This window comes from Anticarsia gemmatalis, chromosome 23, assembly GCF_050436995.1.
Source record: "Anticarsia gemmatalis isolate Benzon Research Colony breed Stoneville strain chromosome 23, ilAntGemm2 primary, whole genome shotgun sequence".
Lineage (NCBI taxonomy): Eukaryota > Metazoa > Arthropoda > Insecta > Lepidoptera > Erebidae > Anticarsia > Anticarsia gemmatalis.
In genome coordinates this window covers 3868541-3888682 of record NC_134767.1, presented here as the reverse complement: position 1 = coordinate 3888682, position 20142 = coordinate 3868541, and the positions used below count along the sequence as shown (strand labels likewise).

General features: G+C 34.7%; 3 protein-coding genes across 8 annotated transcripts in view; 2 read left to right on the top strand and 1 right to left on the bottom strand.

The window, feature by feature from the left end:
* The first annotated feature begins 732 nt into the window (after positions 1-732).
* On the top strand, positions 733-8042 carry LOC142983118 (uncharacterized). Of its 3 annotated transcripts, none has more exons than XM_076129957.1 (13): positions 733-953; positions 1767-1853; positions 2128-2255; positions 2594-2672; positions 2924-3060; positions 3461-3623; positions 3944-4150; positions 4413-4976; positions 5453-5531; positions 5944-6115; positions 6521-6696; positions 7009-7120; positions 7390-8042. In XM_076129957.1, exons 1-13 carry the CDS (start codon positions 890-892, stop codon positions 7546-7548), a joined length of 2127 nt encoding a protein of 708 aa, XP_075986072.1. In that variant the 5' UTR covers positions 733-889; the 3' UTR covers positions 7549-8042. The 3 variants fall into 3 exon arrangements, with proteins under 3 accessions (XP_075986072.1, XP_075986071.1, XP_075986073.1); XM_076129956.1 differs by having other exon boundaries at positions 4410-4976; XM_076129958.1 differs by lacking the exon at positions 1767-1853 and adding an exon at positions 1251-1304 and having other exon boundaries at positions 4410-4976.
* An 83-nt stretch (positions 8043-8125) lies between these two features.
* Positions 8126-10836, bottom strand: Hus1-like (Hus1-like checkpoint clamp component). Its single transcript, XM_076129959.1, has 6 exons — positions 10686-10836; positions 10393-10599; positions 10079-10179; positions 9694-9804; positions 9223-9400; positions 8126-8741 (listed from the first exon to the last, which is right to left on the bottom strand). The coding sequence occupies exons 1-6, from the start codon at positions 10735-10737 to the stop codon at positions 8512-8514; spliced, it is 879 nt and encodes a 292-aa protein (XP_075986074.1). The 5' UTR covers positions 10738-10836; the 3' UTR covers positions 8126-8511.
* A 1387-nt stretch (positions 10837-12223) lies between these two features.
* The window catches only part of LOC142983051 (myb protein-like), a 55671-nt gene continuing 47752 nt past the window's right edge, over positions 12224-20142 (top strand). For 2 of the 4 annotated variants that reach the window (XM_076129863.1, XM_076129859.1), the window contains exons 1-2: positions 12224-12437; positions 17266-17385. In XM_076129863.1, coding sequence (XP_075985978.1) covers positions 12415-12437; positions 17266-17385 — 143 coding nt within the window. In that variant the 5' untranslated portion in view covers positions 12224-12414. The remainder of the gene's footprint in view (positions 12438-17265; positions 17386-20142) is intronic. The other 2 variants (XM_076129865.1, XM_076129860.1) reach the window with 1 other exon arrangement.

Sequence of the window (20142 nt, the reverse complement as noted above, 5' to 3'; positions counted from 1 at the left end):
CAAATAAATTACCCATCCAAACATCCTGTGTCATGAATTTTCCGATACACCTAAACAAAAACTAGATTTTTGACAAAGGAGGTTGTTTACAAGTAGTTCACAACGGCAGTAAGCGCCTATGATTTGCAGGCGCCGAGGTTTGGCACAACGCCAGACCTAGATACCCTTTAAAAGGTAGGTGTTGAGTGGCTTTGTAAATTCGTCGAATGAAAAGATTAGATAGAGGAATTTATGCAAAATCAGGTGTTCGCGAATTGGCGGGCTGCCATGGAAAATTAGCACAGGAAATACTGCTTGCAGGCCTATCTAAGCGGTAAAAAAAGTGTTTTAATTTTAATTTGAAGTTTAAGATTTTTTTTGTAAAGTTCTCTTATTTTTAACTTCTTTTAACAAAAAGAGCTTTTTTATTGTTATCGTTACAAGTAATATTTTTTGTAAAATGGTCCTCTTTTTTATTATATTTTTACCGTACCATTAAACTATTGTTTTATCAAGATATGTCGTCAATTTTATTTTTTACGACGAATAAAACTATTACTTCATTAATTACTATGTAACGCGAGAATAGAAAGTATTATAGGTATTCAAACACATAGAAAAAATGACAGTTTTAGGAATTTGAATATATTTTATTGTGAGAAGCATTTATATTATATAATTGACGATTCAATTATTTTCAAAATTCTAAACTTTGAACGCATGAAAACTGACATTTGTTTAGATTTCCGAACGCAGCTAAATAATATAAATGGCGGGCAGCGTTTATTGACTTTTGTTTGTTATTATAACGGAAAACACGATTTTTAATTGAAAATAGACTACACAGCTAGAAAGTAATTACACTACATTGTTTCTGTATAGTTTTTACGAAGTTTAACACGGCAGAAAGATGAGTTTCAACTTCAACACTGCAACTACGACGGCTGGAGGGATGTTCAAAAGTCCGACTACAGGTGAATATACAGCTATTTAACATAAATAATATAAATACCATATATTTCCCAGTTATATTAAATAGTTATTACAATTCAGAAACATATTAGTGCAAAATTATGAAGTTATTTTACAAACTCATGACATAACCTCTTCAACCGTTATGACTGCCAAAAATTACAGAGATCTCAGTATTTATAAATAAACAAATGTATGTAACGGCAATTATATACTCAACTTTATCTATTAGTCAGTTTAATATCAAAATTATGCGCTTGAATTATAAACAACCTTGAAAAATATACTTTCGCCTTTAGGATTTGTTCCTTTTGGTGATTCGCAACTTGGAGTCAATCCAGCCAGCAATATAGGTAACTGTGTATTGTGTGCAATTTAAGAGATGTTGATGGCGTGATAATAATAAACTAATAGTTGTATACAAAACTACATATCTATAGAAAGTAACACAACATTGTGAACTATTATTATTTTGCTATGATTCATGTCAATAACCTTTCATCTACAACTTGACTTTGTATTTAGTAAATACATAATAATATTATTATATTGACACCTCAGTTTATATGAATATAATATTCCATCATGTTTAAGAATCTAATTTGAACGATATACCTTAATAAGATATTCAAAATAATTTATTCTCTTCTCAACAACGAAAAGAGAACAATACTTTTTTAAATAGGCATGGTTTTAAGCTTTATATCATTAAAAAAATAATCTGTTTTTCCCTTACTATGTGGCCAGTAGGACAATAGAACTTAACCATCATACCATATCATTTGTTTTTAATAACACTAACATTTCATTTGTAGATACCAAGCCTGCCTTTAACTTCCAAAGTCCGGGAAGTACATTTTCATTTGGCGGTGCAAAAACTACAGCTCCTACATCTTCACTGTGTAAGTAGTCTAGTTGTAATTTTTTGTCTGTTAGTTTCTGCAGCTCTGGTTCAGTAATTTAGTAAGATTCAAAGTTATAGTTAAGTATTCAAAGTTCACATATGCAGGTAATATACAAAATATGTAAAGGTAATATGAAACCTTCCAATGGGCACATGTAATACACCAACCTGCAATTAACTAATTACTAGGCCACAATTTGAAAATATGTCCTTACATAAACAGCAAGTAAAATATATCGTCATCACATTTGAATATTTAATATTCTTTTCAGTTTCAACACCGGCCACAACAAACACAGCAGGTTCAGCGTTTGGTGCAGCCAAGCCTGCCTTTGGTGGTTTCACCTCCCCACCTAATCAAACTGTTGGTAGCCCAGGGTTTGGGCAGCCGGCAACACAGGTAAATAAGTCCTTTCCATTGTTAAAATCTTCTTCAAAAGGGGCGGATTCTCATTTTAGAACTCTTGAAAGAATATTATCACGTTGAGATATCCCATCAGGCTTTTCTTTGTCAAAGTAGAAAATAAATCAAATTGTTTTATGTAAAACATATTGTGTTGTCTTCAACATATTACACATGTGTAACAACTCTTAACTCTAATCGAGTTTATTAAGTTTAGAAGAGACCTGGATATCACAACTTAACTATTTATAAAAGATGTATTTGTAGAACGCAATATGAGTGGCGCTTCTAAAATGGCTATAGTACTAATTAATTAACTTTTTTGTTTCTTTCAGAATGCAGCTAACCTGTCATTCGGTGGTGCGCAACAACAGCAACAGCCAGCCCCAGCATTTGGCACTCCTGCCACACAAGGTGAATCATGAATAAATAATAGTCTGACTATATGTGTGTCTCCTTCTATAGTAAGAGTATAGGATTAGGATTTGAGGCTACCATACAAGCTAACTGCGGATCGAGCACGTTGTATCCCATTAATCTAACATGAAAATTTGTTATGCTCTTACTGCTAGTTGACAGTGTTTCTTACTAAAAAGGACACATATCAAAAGATGTCCGAAGTACTTGTTACCCATTCTAATAGATCTTTGTTTTTATATTTCTAGCTGCCGGTACAACAGCTTTCGGCGCGTCGCCCAGCGGTGGTGGGTTCTCGTTCGGCAAGCCGGCGGGCGAAGCTACACCCACCGGCTTTGGTTTCGCCACGCCGGCTTCCGGCTTCGGTGCACCGCAACCTACTGCTGTAAGTTAATTTAATAATTTTGGTTAAATTAAATAATTTTGGTCACATGTTTACACTTATGATTGTCAATATAATATATTATTATGATTGACAATCTGTTTCGCTGGGTTATTAGGGCTTTTTGCATGGAAAAGAACACCTTAAGAAATATTTTCTAAAAAGCGTGCTGTCTTTGCTGTAATAGAAAAAAATTGTTCAGTGTCGCTACCCAACTAGCCTGGGGGTCGTTTGATTCCCAAATAGAATCAAATAAATATGTGGTTTGGAAATACTTTGAATTTTAGGCTGTCATGTCGTGAGCGATTAGTTTTGCCGTTAGGGAAAAATAAATAATAATATAAAACGAATGTGGTAGATGTCTTTTCAAAATAAAATTACAACATCTCTCTTTATATTTCAGGCGACAACTACAGCGACCCCACAAACAACACAAGCCGGTTTCCTCGGTTCTACCACGGGCGCTGGCTTTGGACAGAGCGCGTTCGGCGCTAAGCCCGGATCTGCCTTCAGTTTTAGCTCCGGTACCGCTCAAACCCCGGCTTTCGGTGCCACTAGTACTGCAGGTATAATAATAAAACTTTATTTTGTTTAGAAACTACCATTTACATGTTCTGCGCTCCGATTAAAGAATTAAACGTCGGGTAAACAAATAAGGTATCCTAACCTTTAATATTCAGTCTCGTTTAAGACCCGTTACTTTTTAATGTAATTATTTGTAAAAGTCGCGAAAGTTTAAAATCAAGAATTAAAGATATTTGTGTAATCAAACAAGTATTAGTACTTCACACTATTCGTCTAACAATACCCGCGATATTAAATTAGCTTTTAGTGCTAAAATGAACAAAAAGTATTTACAAAAAATGTCTCTTATCTTATCTTCCAGCGCCAACATCATCAACGGGCTTCGCTCTACAACAGCCACAACAGCAACAACAACAACAGCCAACAACAACACAAACTGGGCTTAATTTCGGCGGCGGTACCACTGGCCTCGGCTTCGCTCAACCGACTGCGTCTACCCCGGCGTTAGGATCCGGCTTTCAAATGCCTACTGCGACTAACTTTTCTAGTCCTACAGGCGCTGCTGCACGTGAGTTAATTATTCAGTGTTTTTGATTTAATACGATTAAAGATATACAAAACAGTCTTATAAATAAATATAGTAAAAACCATCGTAAAATCATTCCATAATGGGAAGGGTAAGAAATTGAAGTGTTTTTGGGAAGTAAGGGTATCAAAACCGTAGAATTTTATAATGAACTAATGGTAGCGTATTTGATATAATTATTTTAAAAATGTAGCTGATGTGAGGCGAATAATGATGCTGACAAGTACAATTTTATCATTAGCAGCAGGAGGAATCGGTGGTTTCGGCAAACCGACCACAACCGCCCAGCCAGCAACCGGACTACCTAATTTCGGCGCAACCCCAGCATCATCAGCTCAACCAACAACTGGGCTTAGTTTTGGCACTACCCCTGCTTCAAGTGCCACACTTAATTTTGGCACTACCAGTACCGCTCCAACATTAGGCGGTGCTACCACATCGCAACCATCTACCGGGCTTAATTTCGGCACAACAACAGCCCCGACTGCGCTTAGTTTTGCAAAAACATCGGCGAGTATACAACCACCAAGTTTCGGAGCAGCAACTTCGGCTCCAACAACCGGGCTTAGTTTTGGAACAACGACTACAGCTCAAGCCACAACTGGGCTTAGTTTTGGCACTACTGCGCCAACAACTGGGCTTAGTTTCGGCACTTCGACGACTGCGCCTACAACTGGGCTTAATTTTGGCACGACAGCGACTTCTGCCGCTACGACAAGCTCTGGGTTCGGCTTTACAGGGACCAGTACAGCTACTGGGCTTGGTTTTGGCATCAAACCTACTACAACTTTGGCTACTTCATCTGCAGGTAAATAAAAAGTATTGATTTTGCTTTAATTTGTATAAACTTTTTAAAGCAGTCTAGTATTAAATAGAATTATTTGAAATTAGAATATAACTATGTCGTTTATTCTTTTTAACTTGAATCATGTTTGGAATTTAATTTAAATATTTATTGTGACCAAAATTTTTTCGTATAACTTTTTAACTATTTTACTTAACAGTAAATGCTATTATATAATGCTATATTGTAAAAAAATGCGATTTTAATACGTTAACTTAAACGCCTATTTAGTTTTTTTCTTTACCTTAATCTTAAAATCGTTTGTATTCAAAAAAATTCAATTTGATCAGAACGAGATTGACTTTATTTGCACGGACCTTTTCTTCAAACTTAAGTTCATACTAGACAAGTCCAAGTATGGGACTTTGCACCAAAAACAATTCTACCGTGTCCCGTATACAAATATAATATAACTTAACAATTATTTCTTTTTATTACAGCATCGACAGCAGCGCCGTCTGGTATTACAGCTTTGGGTAAAACTACGACCACAATGGCATCACTCACCACCGCTACCACGTAAGTTAAATTATTCTCAACTTTGTAATTTTTTTTAAACATTCATGATTCATTATTGGGCACGTGGTTTTTTTAAAAGGTCAATATTTTTGGTTCTTCTCTAGGTTTTAATTTTATCGCATTTCTAAATCCTATTTTAATTATTGCAGTAGTTAAACTCAAAAAAAGTTACTGTTCTATTCTAATACTACGCGAGCGGTGATATAGCCAAAAGATACCTATTGGCTATAGCCCTGTCCGCTTAATATACACTACTATAAAAATACAAAAGAGTTTACGGTTTCCTGGAAACGAATCCTGATCGAATTAAATATGAATTCATAAAGATCAAAAAGCGTAACGTAGTTCTATATTTTTTTAACACTAAATGAGAAATAGATGATTCTATACATCATGTGTTTTTTTTTTGTAGTACAACAACAGCGGCGGCGCCTCCACAGATAATAAGCAACATATCGTTTGCACAACTGGAAGAGAGTATCAACAAATGGACGCTAGAACTGGAAGAACAAGAGAAGACGTTCATCAATCAAGCCACGCAGATTAATGCGTGGGATAGACTGCTTATTAGTAATGGAGAGAAGGTATGTTAAGCTATACATAGGTTTAAAATGTTGTTTAATGTTTCGTTTGGTCAGTGGCGTGTCGAAAAATATAAAATTGTGTTAAAACAAGCATATACAGTAAATAGATAGAGATGCTAAGGGAGAAAAAGGAGCTTGAACACTGAACTATCCTGAGTAGCAGCTCTGAACTGTTTGTTTTACACAATTGTAGCAGTCTTAATAAGCTCTCTAGTTGCACTTGTATGCTTGAATAGTACGCGCCAATCAACTTTGTGTGCCTGAATATAGCACCCAGCCGCTGTGAGAAAGTTATGAAATAAAAATAGGAGATTAGTAAACGGCTGTAGATGATGGAGGAAAAAGGGTCGACAAGCCATCTATAATATTGTACCAGCTATGTTATAGTCATTTCAATTATTTCAGATCGTAGAACTAAACGACGCGGTTCAAACAGTGAAGAACGAGCAACAAAGTTTAGAACACGAGTTGGACTTCGTACTCGCACAACAGAAAGAGTTGGAAGATTTGCTTACACCCATGGAGAAGCAAATGTTAGATGAAACTACGGACCGACTCAAGGATCCTGAGAGAGAACACTTGTAAGTATAGAAACATTTCTCTAAATACGAATTTTTATTTATTCTCAGTAGCCCAGGGTTAAGAAGGAAGTTAAAGTTCAGACCTCAGTGCCTTGGAGAGAATGTAAAACTGTCGGTCCTATGCCTGCCCTCTCGTCAGTCGTGTCGTGAATGAAATAGATTGATGTATTGATGGTAATAGAATGGAAAACTTGAACACTAAACAAACTCCTACACAAGATAGCTAGTTTTAATTAAACTGGCCGCAGTAGCCACTAGGAATTATACCCTATTTTATAACTATGTACATTGCAACTATCTATCCATTTACAGGTACACCTTAGCAGAAAATTTGGACACGCAACTGCGTCAAATGTCTGAAGATTTGAAAGAAGTCATTGAACACCTCAACGAGACCAATAGAAGTCAAGATAGTAATGATCCAGTAAGTTTTATATTCACAATTTTACTTCAGATGATATAGATCAAGGTTTTTTAATTAATATACAATCAGATTATTATAGCAATGCAATGAATGATATGTCAAAAGTTTGAGGCTTTAGTAATGAAGTCTCACCGTCATATAGTTTTATTGGTTTTGTTATATGGGTTGAAGCAGTAAAAGTATACATTGGTGTAAAACCTACCCTAATGTGTTTTTATATTTCAAACCACATAACCATAATCTAACTGTATGAATATTCTCTCTTACAGATCGTACAAATAGGCCGCATTCTCAACGCGCATATGTCATCAATGCAATGGATAGACAACTCCATAGCGCAAATATCTACGAAACTAGACCAACTCAAGGCGACCCACGATACACTGAGACGAGACAACGAAAGATCATTCCAGCTTACGTACAATTGAATAGTGATAGGCTTTTTGTAAGAAATAAACTAGGTATTTTCATATTTTCCAATAGAATTAACGCATGTTATTCCGAAATCTCATCCTCTGATAAAATAAGTATTGGTTTTTGAAAACAATTTCAACCCACAGTAGATTTTTAGCTTGTCGGGAAAAGTTTTTGACAGAAATTGGCAGTCATTTCATAAATTAAGCTATGATTATCCAAAAGTTGTGATACTGTGTCTTTTGTATTCATAAAGATAATGCCGCTTTAACTAAAGGACAGGCACTGACACACATTTTTTTTTTGACAGTCCTATTCAGTTTCTATTCAGTCCAATGTGATCAAACCTGTCTCAATATTCTGTTGCATTCCTTAGTATTTTTCTATTAAAGAATGAAAACTAGAATTTGTAATTTGTATACCTAAAATATTTCTAATAATATAATTTGTTAATTCATGTAAAAAGTCGGAAGTAAAACTGATTATTGAATAAAAGATATTGTTTTATTATATTTGGTTTAACTTACTAAAACTTATAACATTATAATTAATAACAAAATTAACGTTACTATTAAAATTTATAAATACATAGTTTAGTCTTTACTTGTACATACATAAAATCACACCTTTTTATAGGGGTAGACAGAGACCAGAGAACACCACTTGGTATGATCCTTACAAACTTCCTTTGCTTCATTCACATTCATACACCATAGAATAGTGAGCAAGCAAGAGAGTTCAATAAAATGACATAAATTGTTCACAAATTCACAGGTTTGTAATGGCCCAATCAGTCATTATTTTTTGTATGGGCTAATATGGCTAAGGCCCCTTGCAGACACTTGAATAAAGATACAGTTCATAACTGTATCATAAATACATAAAATCGCGCCTTCTCCCTTAGGGATAGGCAGAGACCAGGGAATGGTTGCTTTGCTTCATTTAGACCCAACAACATTCAAATTATATTTCAGTCTTTAATACACAATACCACTTATAAAACACTGTAACTTCACATTCTCATCAGTCTGTAGACACAGTACTACTAGTTTCTTATTCACGATACTACACACTGTCCTATTGTTTGATATTTGATCTGCACTTAGGAACATTGATAACTTCTTAGCGTCCACTCGGCAATAGCAGATACGGGACATATCTTCGTTCACTTGTGTTTCAGTTTCAGAGTCAGAATGGTCTACTGGCCCTGAAAATAATAATAAAAATACTTAGCAAATCACTTAAGGTATTTTAAAGTAGTAAAAAGCCTGGATTATTATGGAATTAAATTCCAAGGTTTGCTATACTCATATTCGGTTCGGCATCAATCGGCCTAGCCGGGCGGTAATACCGAATACGTGTAGATGAACCCAATCGGCACAAGCCGAACAAGTGAGTCAAGTCGTTTTTGTTGTTCATTTTCAATAAATATAATAAATATTTCGGGACCGAATTCGTGTGTAGAAGAATGTGAAGTGTAGAAGAATTTCTGTCTGGGCACCATTTTGACATGTTTTTTAACTCTCTATTAGTCTATCTCATGTTTCTTTAGGAACATCAGAATAAGAAAAAAAGTTTTACTGTTTCAATCATATTAATTAAATTTCTTTCATTCCTGGAACAAAATCTTGTTTGGCAATAATTCAATAATAAGTTAGAATGAAAAGTGAGCTTTAATTTACACTTACCCCCAAAAGCCTCCACCCTCAAGTCTTTAAACCGAGTGGACACTTTAGCCATGTCAGTCTTGATCTGCAGCGTCAGGCGGCCCTCTGCCGACGCCCTGATCACTACCTCTGGCGACATGGTCTTCATTCTATCTATTGTAGTACGCAGTTGTTTCAGAGATGGGAGTTCTATTGAAATCTGAAAACATTTATAAAGAAGTTAAAAATAGTAGGATCAGTGGCATATATTATTATGGCAAGTATTAATTAGTAGGAAAGAGTTAGTCAATTGAATCAGCTACAAATCGATTGTTTTGGTGTTTATCGCAATACAGATGTGGGCTTGACCAAGGTATTTTACATACAAAATTATGCATTTACAGAGAAATTATATGTATACTTATGGTAGGAAATAAATTAAGTGCTAAACCAGACACAAATTCTTGCCAAGTACAGAATTTTACCCCATTAAGTTATGTACATGAAACTTACATCTGGATCAGGTATTTGAGGTTCTTGAAAGTCAGACCACAGCTTCCTTGGTATTACAGTTACAGGAATATCATGTGTCACTTGTCGAGTTTGTTGAGATGTTAGTGATGGCTGAAAAAATGTAAGTAACAAAAATGGACTAAACTGCATCAAGATAAGAATGATGTGGTAATGTTGCTTTTGGACTCTAGTTAGTGGTGGAGTGCTCTGCCCCCAGATTAAGGTTACGTTAAATATATTTTACCTCAAATTGCTTAGCATTATAATACACTGTCATGTCATGAGTTACTCTATAAGGTAGTGTTGGTCAAACTAGTTATTAAAGCCAAAGATTTTAGATAAACAGACCTATTACTAACCATTACTACAAAATTATACTTCTTACCATTTCTATTTCCAGTGTGAGGCATGGACACTGTTTCTTAGTGAGCTTCATTTTCAATGATTTTGCTGTTTTCAATGTGACTAGTGATCTTGCTAAGTTGCCTGAAAGTAAGATAAATACAGTAACATCTTTCTTTCACTGATTATAACTCATTATTTATATTGGACCTCGTTATTTAACATACTTATATTACATTCAATTTGTTTAGAGTAAATTGTAAATATAGATAACTTCATGGGACTAAAAATTGCAACACAATTTGCACAATACCATAATAACTCTAAATACTGAATTCTACTGATGCAAATGCATACCTGAGCTTACAGCTAGATAGATATCTTTGTGTTCATCATCAATACCGATCATTTGATATTCAGAGAAGAACATAGCATGAGGAATTTCACACCAAAGTATAGGAGGTGTTGGTCCACTGTTCTCCTCACTCACAATAAAATATAACTGATCATCAGCCAGCCTCAGCACACATTCCTTTGATAACTTTGAAATTATTGTCACTACATCTGAAACATTCAACAAAAGTTTATCAAACTCAACAGTATTACCACGAATTATTCACTATTATTGACACTAAGTAATGTAACATTACTTGAAAACTCCCTCATGGGCCCCGCATCTATCATTACCGCGCGAAATTTCATTGCCTTATAAAGAATTAGCGATTATAAAGTGAAAAAACTAATTTCGCGGGCTACAAGAACACGATATTTTGTTTTGATAGAAAATGACAGTTCGGTAAAGCATAGACAATATTTCACATTTCTTAATTATTTTAGGGCTACCATTTAATCACATAATAGTAAACTAGGTATATCGTTTCCAATAACTTACTTACTACATTACTATTGTAAACTAGTGTTTTATAATTAGACTAGCTGACCCGGCAAACGTTGTCTTGCCATGTAAATTAAAAAAATATTGTAATATATTGTCACTTAGGGGTATGAAAAATAGATGTTGGCCGATTCTCAGACCTACTCAATATGCTCACAAAATTTCATGAGAATCGGTCAAGCCGTTTCGGAGGAGTATGGCAACGAAAACTGTGACGCGAGAATTTTTTTTTTGTGAATCTAAACCATTCTCAGGTTCCCTTGAACACACACAAAAAATTTCATCAAAATCGGTCCAGTCGTTTAAAAGAAGTTCAGTGACATACACACTTACAGAAGAATTATATATATAAAGATTGCTTATAGATTTAATTATTTTTTTATAAAAATGTAGTGAAGTATTTTATTTTTCGTCTGAAGCAGCTTGTTGCTGTATTAAGTCACAATATTAAGTGGTCCATAGTCATACGACTGATAGTCAATAGATATTTTGGAGTCAAGACTCTTAGCTAGCAGAATCAGACAAAAGTACTTTTGTCTGAACAGGCTGGTCAACTTGGGTAAGGTTTAGGTTATGATTTAAAACCACCCAGAAGGAGAAGCTCCGCGAAGTAGGGCTCCGGCGACATGATGTAATATCAAAAGAGACGAAAATTTAATTAACAATAGATCGAAGATGTTGCCGGAGGCCCGCTTCAAAAGTATTATAGAATATAATTTAATTTACTAGGGTCTAAAGTAGGTACTTTTGACTGGTACAGAATTTAGACGGCAACAGATATTTTTTTAAAGATAGAGATGAAAATCTTGATCAAAGGAGTAAAAAAATATGTCAAGCATTTTTTGTAAAGAAGATTAATGTTCTATGCAAGATTTTGACGCATAATAACTTATGCGAGTCCTTCGTGGCGGCTGTAACATAAACATGTAACAACCGTCTTAAATCTAAATAAATTACATTTCTACATTTTGCTAAACTTTAGACGATTGTTATTTATGCGGTATTTTGCTTTCTAATATCAAACTTTGCGTAAAGCGCATCCTATTATATCCTAGTTTACTTCAAAATATAATATAGCAACCATTTATAATACCGAGTCCAGTAGATTAAGAATCTTTCTATTCAATATTTAGTCGATTTAACAAATGGCAACACTTACATCATAGACTACTTCCCTATTTATGCTTCCTCCAAAGATGGCGCTGAACGGCGCTGTCGTGTTGATAAAGTTCTATTTACGGGACATCTATGCTCTCTTTCCGTCTTGAATGATTGTCCAATAGAATGAATGAGAAAGGCGATGTTCCCTTTTGATTGTAACGAATACTAACGAATTGTGGTTATATGATTTGGAAAAGTTTTTATTTATTTTACTTAATTATTGTGCAATCCAAAGTAATTATATCATTGTAACAGCTTATTTATATTATACAATTTTAATTGATGCCTATATTTTGCTTATAAAGTTTTAAAAAGAAGACTAAATGGAGAAAAATGAACGGTCAAGGTATGTGTACGATCAATAATGTCATCATTACGGATGTGTTATAACCACAAAAAGACTTTTCCCTCACTCAATTTCACGTCTACCTCACATGTTTCACTTTAGTCGAGATACTATTACTGTATACGAAGGTAATATGAGAATATTTATGACAGTAGCTGTTTATTTTGGTGTATTTTGGCACTCCGTTGGCCATAACGTTTTTACTTCGAATTCGATCTTCGAATATTTAACGGATTCTTATTTGAAAGGGAATCGTTATTTTGTACTTCATAATAGTAAACATAGAGACTGTCAACTGTTTAGGGTATTATCAGCGAGAAATATATGTGTATTTCTAAGTTGAAAATATGCTTAAACGCCATGTACAACGACGTAATACGGTTCAATGTCGTCGCCTGTGATTAGGTTCACGATTATGCAACGTAACGTTAGTTCAGACGTTTTACTTGGCCGTAATACTTAAGTCTTCGAAATTCAAACCTTAATTTTATCATCTATTGCTGTTTTCAATTTAAAAATGTATCTACTTGAGAAATGAGGTTGAATGAACACGTTTCATTGACAGGGTAGCTATGTTTCGAGTGCTTTACGTACTTATATCTACTTTCCTTGTATGTTTATCAAGATAGGCAACTCAACTCCACATGTTTGATAGCGCCCGTGTTTACTTCTCACCGAATGCGGGACAAAGCTGTTAGTTGGCTGTTTTTAAACAGTACCTGCGTACTTTTAGTACTTTGACCTGTTTAAAAGTCAATTTACATTAACCTAAGGGACATTAATAAACTGATGAGAATAAAATTAGGTTAGGTCAAGGACACAGATGCCGACTTATTTTGACTCTTATGATTAAAATATTTTTATAAAAGTACTAAGGTGGTTTTATGCTGTTTACAGCTTCCGACGTTACCTTGTATTATGTCCGCTCGTTTAAGAGACCGACTTATGAGGTTTTCCGTAGCTCTGTGATCGATTGTATTCCCCTCTCAATTCTCTTGTTGCCATGGTGCCCTTGGTATCTTTGCGTCACTTACTCTTTACCATCTTCTGTAGTAGTTTGAGTAGGTTCTACTAGATACTTCTTATAAATGTATCCTGTATTTATCCAGGATATTACCCTGTGTCCTGGGCTCCAGATGTAATATTTCAGAAATGATAAACATCCATTCTCACAAACTTTGGCATACACAATAATAATACCTAGGTAGTTTACCTACTTAGTTTCCCGTTTCCACCATATTAGGTCCATATTGTCTTATTTTTCCTTCGCTTTCCATAATTAGTACCTATTTGTTATGAAAATGCTTAACTTTTCAAGCACTGAACCGTAAAGTTTCCTGTAGTGATCCCGTTTTGATTGGAGTAGTCGTAGCGTGTTCTGCCAGTTTTCGTTTTACGCTACATTGAATACCCGTTAGCTGCTTAAAAGAACTAGAAAGGGATAATAAATTTTCGAATAGAGGTCTTCAACGTAATTCCGATTATCATTAATTTCTTCGAAATTGCTATTTTATGTACTTTGTCTCCTTAGACTAGCCAGTGGTCAACTGGCTAGTCTTAATGGCTTCCAGAGGAAGATCCCTGGTTTTCCCGAAATTTGCGACTTATCCTGTATCCGGTACTAAGCCTTTGCTCTTCTGACCAGTATAATAATCAGGAACTTTCTAGGAAATACTTCTTGTAGCTCAGAATTCAATCATCGAAATGATTAACAAATTTTATTAGACTCTAAGTATGGAGCGAGCTATGCGCTTTAACAGAAAGCAAACGATTGCACGCTCAAGTAGAACCTATCTAAGCGTAAGAATTTCCGGCTAAAATTAATGTAAACAAATTTTATTATTCGCAAAAGGTGTTATGATACCGCAATAAAGCTTTAAGCCTTCGCCAATCCACATAAAAAAAGTCATTACTATCGCTGCATTACCCGAAGGTCCATTTGCAATATTCCTTGCAAACGTCTTCAGCAATTCATAAGATAGGAACAGGTTCTTCGATCGATCAAAATTACAGGGGCCGAAACAGGTCAGTAAAGTCAGTAAAAGTCAGTATTTTTGGACCTGGTCAGTAAAAGTCAGTATTTTAGAAAATCGGTCAGTATTGTCAGTATTTTTCCAAACTCACACATGTTTTTTTTTGGTTTTCCTTTGCTGTTGGCCAATCTTACATTCTCGATTTGCCCAGTAATCATATCAGAGGGCTGCTTTGGATGCTCGATATTATGTTGATGATCTACGTAATATATATGTTACTGTAAAAGCCCGAACAGTGGTAAATCCTAAGATTTTAAGGTAAAACCTAAGATTTACCAACTCTCAATGGTAAAAGTCCGAACAAGTCGGAGTTTAAAAACTGTAACATATACAGTATATACAAAACTCCTTCTTCATAACTATGGAACGGTATAATTATATACCGTAACATAGTTATAAAGAAGGAGTTTTGGGCAAAGCGACATGGGTAAGTTAGGTTAGAAGGAAGAAAAAAAATAACGACAAAGAAAAAAAATAAGAAAAAAAATAACGAAAAAAAATAACGAAATAACGACAAAGGCTGAGGTGGGAGCTTCGCTTCGCTCGCTCCCACCTCAGCCTTTGTCGTTATTTTTTTTTTAAACTACCCAGCAGGAATGCAATGCAATGCAGAAAAGCACCCCGCGAAGCGGGGCTCCGGCGACATCTCGACATCATCAAGTGAATAGAGGTAAAAGTTCGAAATAAAATAATTGTTCGGACTTTTACCATTGAGTTGGCAAATCTTAGGTTATACTGGAAAATCTTAGGATTTACCACAGTTCGGGCTTTTACAGTAACATATACATGTATTGAAGCATCACATGACTTCAATAGAACAGCAAATTAAAATTTACTATTTTTTTTAAATCAATATTTTTGAAGTGAAAATTCTTCAGCGCCGTTGCGCACTTTTGCGAAACTTCGTAAGACCTGATTGAAAATTCGTAAGACCTGATTGAAAATTCTTAAGACCTGATTGAAAACTCGTAAGAGCTGATTGAAAACTCGTAAGACCTGATTGAAAATTCTTAAGACCTGATTGAAAACTCGTAAGAGCTGATTGAAAACTCGTAAGACCTGATTGAAATATCGTAAGACCTGATTGAAAATTCTTAAGACCTGATTGAAAATTCGTAAGACCTGATTGAAAATTCTTAAGACCTGATTGAAAACTCGTAAGAGCTGATTGAAAACTCGTAAGAGCTGATTGAAAACTCGTAAGACCTGATTGAAATATCGTAAGACCTGATTGAAAATTCTTAAGACCTGATTGAAAATTCGTAAGACCTGATTGAAAATTCTTAAGACCTGATTGAAAACTCGTAAGAGCTGATTGAAAACTCGTAAGACCTGATTGAAATATCGTAAGACCTGATTGAAAATTCTTAAGACCTGATTGAAAACTTTATTAACAAAACTTTTTAACACACTAAAAAGGCGATGCTGGTTGACTACGGGGATGGTGGAGACCAATAACCGAAAATAAGCTTTTTAACAGTCTTAAAAAAAGGATTTTGACTTCTCAATTCGACTGTATTTTTTGTTATTTCACACCATTCACCTGAAAAACGGTTTAGAAATGGTCTGTATTTGGTCAGTATTTTTGAATTTTTGGTCAGTAAAATCAGTATTTTCGACCTCGGAACTTGTTTCGGCCCCTGAAATTACTTGACAGTACTGCAATTTATTTCTATTTCAAGATTGCTAAGGCATCTTGATGACACGTTCAGCTGTAACGAAATAAAAAATCTGTGGACGGCGCGTTTGATGAACTAATATAGGTGGTATCTTTGCTATTTTGAATATAATTGAATTACTCCAGAATATAAATATTATGATGAATAACTTTAACCCATTAATATCCCGCTGCCTGGCAAGGGAGTAGGCCTTGAGTCCACCACGGCCAATTAATATGGGTTGAGTTAATGTTATGATTAGCAGAAAGTAATTACTTGTGTAGGTCTCGAATGTGTTAACGATTCGTATGTCTACTGCTTGGTTTCCTTCGCATATACAGATTGGAGATAGCTTACGGAGAACTGTATTTCAAAACAAATATGCAAATCAGTATAAGAAAAATTTCGGCGAGTCTCTATGAAAAAAAGAGTGGGTACTATACGTCCTGTGTGTACAAAAGTACAGTCCTTCGCTGTAAAAAAATAATCTTAGTGCGGCAGTTCTCAAAAACGAATAGGACAAGAGGAAAGATCACGAAGAATGATCCAAAGTATCTGTATTATGTTTTCCGAAAACTATGAATCATCACAGCCCGAGGTGTCGTTTGGGTGGTTGTTGTTATTCATTTGTAAAGGCACCTTAGAAGTTTGTTTCGTTCGCCCGGAGCTATCTCTTTGGTTCGGATACAAGCAATCGCAATTTTTGATGATATTTCGCAAAATAAGGTTTTTAGGGAAAGAAATATTGAGTACTTTACCAAAGTTCACAACTGTTATGTCACTCATACATGACTGTAATATTATTTTGAATATTTTGTATCTCTAAGCTGGGTAAAACCCTCGTTGATAATAATATGTTTATCGAATTTGACCTTGCTAAATCATTACTATAGTTAATCGCTGTTTAGAGTTTTAGTGAACTGAGATTCCTTTTGCAAAACCACTTCCACTCATGTTGGTCAGGTGAATGCAATGAAGTTTAAAATACTAAAATTAGCTTAAGTTATCCTTTCCCTATTAAATTTATTTATTTAACATATTATATTACTTTAATTTATTATTGTTCGTTACGTTTTTACTTTCTGATATTCGTTATATAAATAATCAATATCTAAGCAAATATTCTTTTTTCATCAGCATGGAAGAAGAAAAAGGAACAAAGTCGTACCTACAGTTCCAGATAGAACGCCTAAAAGTGCTACAAGCGAAGCTATCGACAGAGGCCGATGAAGATTACGTTATTATAAAAGAAGAGCCGTAAGTATCAACTTTATTTTTGCTTTGATAGTATCAAAGAAACTATAAAGTATCGCCTATTTCATTTGAATGTTCCGTCTGCTGCGTGGATGCGTGTATTTTAGCGGTTGGCAAATTTCGAGAGGCCAAAGTTAAGCTGAAAGAAAACTTTAAAGAGAAGATCGGTTTATTATTTATTCTTGGTACTTATTTTTGGTTTTACTGTGGTGGTTGTATACCCAGATCGATTATTTTAAACACATTTGATACCTTAGTTATGAGTAGTCTACGGCAGAAAAGTATGGTTAACAACATTTTTAATAACATTCCATCGCACGGGAAATATGACAACGAGATCTAGGTTAGTTCTTATAGTCCACTACTTTCCTTCAGAAACAAATTACGTATTCGCCCTTCGTCCTTATCAGTTAACTTTACTCACTGAAACTACCATTAATAAATTAGCGTTATCTGCTGTTCTCGTATAAATCTATCCATTTATCTAGCTGCGTAGGAGCGGTTTATCCTGTTGTATACTCCGGGCATTCCCGACGTCGTTCACCGTCGTTGTATGGGTTCTTAGGAGCTTATTAAATAATATCGTGGGAAACAATTGCACCTTTAAGCGACCACCCGTAGTATATAGAATAATCTAGATTGTTATTAGCTCTTTTTGTATGGACGGTGACAATTTTTGAATAATTAAGTTTATGTTCATTGATACGATAGAACAACGGTACGAAATTAAATATATTTTTTGTTCTAATTTCCAAAGAGAGGAAATTCTTATATTGTGATCATCAAATAGAGCTAGAGCTTTGGTTTTATTATGCTAAAGTCCAAAGGTTGACTAAGGTGGTTTAACAACCATGGTCGTAATTGCATATTAACTGGCCGAAAGTAGTAGGAAGTTACTTAATCCACTTTTCATCATAAGGAACTAGTTTTTGAAAAAAAAAGCAACTTTTTCCTGGTTATGGATATTTTTATTAGGGGCAACCCCCATGCTTAACATTTGAACTTAGTATTTATGTTTATTTTTCGGTAAATTAAGAAAACAACTTCCCCAAGCCCTATTGCCTGCCAAACATTGATACCGTATAAAAAAGTTTCAAGTACCTACCTAATAACGTCCGAAACGAGAATTGAATTTGCAATTCGGACAAACGTAGCAATTGAGGCTCTCAGTCTAGACATGTCAGTACACCCCTTACATTAAAAATAAAAGGGTGATACAATGAAACATGTTTTTTTTTCAATAGACTCCCACAGCTGGGCGTGCCCGGCTTTTTGCCACCCTTTCCTGTCCCGTGCCCGTACCAGCCAGTTATTTGTATGTACATACAATGTGTACTAAACATTCTTAAAACTACCGGTCTAACTGGAAAATCAGTATCCTGTGAGGTAAATCGTTGAAATGGCCGTTTAACAGATCTTACGAATGCTACTTGAAGTCTTGAAAGAAGAATGTAACTCATTACTGGCCCACTACAGACAGTGCAGGCAGGATTTTCTACTACGAAAATTATCAGTTTAGGCTTAAATCGATCAAGTGGAAGTATAGAGACGTTGCCTTTCATCAGGCAGTTTAAAGAAACTGCCTGAAGGGTTTCATTACGATGTGCACGAAGAAACTGTTGTTAGTGATTATATTATTGGTGCTTTGTACCTGTGAAACGAGCAAACTAATAAAAATCCTTAGTTTTCACTAAAGAAGAAGTGGAGTTAATATTTTTAAGTTTTTAAAAGGATTTCATAAGTTTTTTTTTTTTTTCATATAAATCCCGCATCTTAATTTTTTGTGGGTACTTGGTTCTTGAGGCATATTTGTGTCAACACTTGTGCCTGCAATAAAAAAAATAATTAAGTTATGCCCAGTTACAGTTAAAATATAACAATGTTTTTGATAATTTCAATTAAATATTTACCTCGTTTAACTAAAAATGTGATGTAACTATTTATTATGTGTATGCCAAATCATTAACTTAAGCAAAGAACCCGTTTGCGAAGGTCGGATTTGCGTTGTCATGTAGACTTTAAGGCAGACATTTTACGTACACGCAAAGCTGAATGGATGTTGAAAAGCTGCTTACAATTTTCTAAAATTATAAGGTGTTCTTCAAAAAGAAGAAATTAAAATCTTCACTATTAAAAAGATTTCGCGTCTTCACTATTAAGAAGAAGCGTGACATAATTTGACCATATAATTTAAAGTACGAAATATATTTTTTAATAGCAAAAGCTATTTTTCTAATTTTATGTAGTTTTCACGTTGAATTTGTTGCTGGTCTCCTTCACTGATGTGGTTATGTTCGGACCATATAAAAAAATAGAATGAAAATTCCTTACAAAAAGTTAATTCAGTTAAGTTACATGCATTTGAATTATATTATGCTACATTTAGCTTATTTTTTGTTTGTTTTGTTGTCTTAATAAAGGTAATGTAAATCGGTAGGTACTTTTTAGACCGTCAATATTGCAATTTTATGGTGCCATGGACGATTTATTAAATTACAAATATTCCCAATAAATTGATACACCTGCTTTTACAACTCAGAATCCCGCATCTCTACAATAAATTGAACTATTAAGTATGGAATTCCATGGCCATTATAGCACGGCCCCAGGCATATGGAGACAGCAAGACGATGTTGCCAGGTAAAATATTTTAATTTACCTTAAAGCATTGAGCTTAAAAGGTCGTATCAGGACAACTACTTAGTGGCTATCATTAAAATATAATGGCATAACCGCGGCAATATTTTTTAAGAGTAATCA

What these genes read in the sequence shown, in the direction of transcription:
- LOC142983118 (XM_076129956.1), top strand. Translation starts at nt 890, where the DNA reads ATGAGTTTCAACTTCAACACTGCAACTACGACGGCTGGAGGGATGTTC. An exon ending in TCACTCACCACCGCTACCAC is followed by an intron (nt 5,532 to 5,943) that starts GTAAGTTAAATT and finishes TTTTTTTTGTAG; the next exon opens with TACAACAACAGCGGCGGCGC. An exon ending in GTCAAGATAGTAATGATCCA is followed by an intron (nt 7,121 to 7,389) that starts GTAAGTTTTATA and finishes TCTCTCTTACAG; the next exon opens with ATCGTACAAATAGGCCGCAT.
- Hus1-like (XM_076129959.1), bottom strand. Translation starts at nt 10,737, where the DNA reads ATGAAATTTCGCGCGGTAATGATAGATGCGGGGCCCATGAGGGAGTTT. An exon ending in CTATCTAGCTGTAAGCTCAG is followed by an intron (nt 10,180 to 10,392) that starts GTATGCATTTGC and finishes TCTTACTTTCAG; the next exon opens with GCAACTTAGCAAGATCACTA. An exon ending in TCACACTGGAAATAGAAATG is followed by an intron (nt 9,805 to 10,078) that starts GTAAGAAGTATA and finishes ACATTTTTTCAG; the next exon opens with CCATCACTAACATCTCAACA.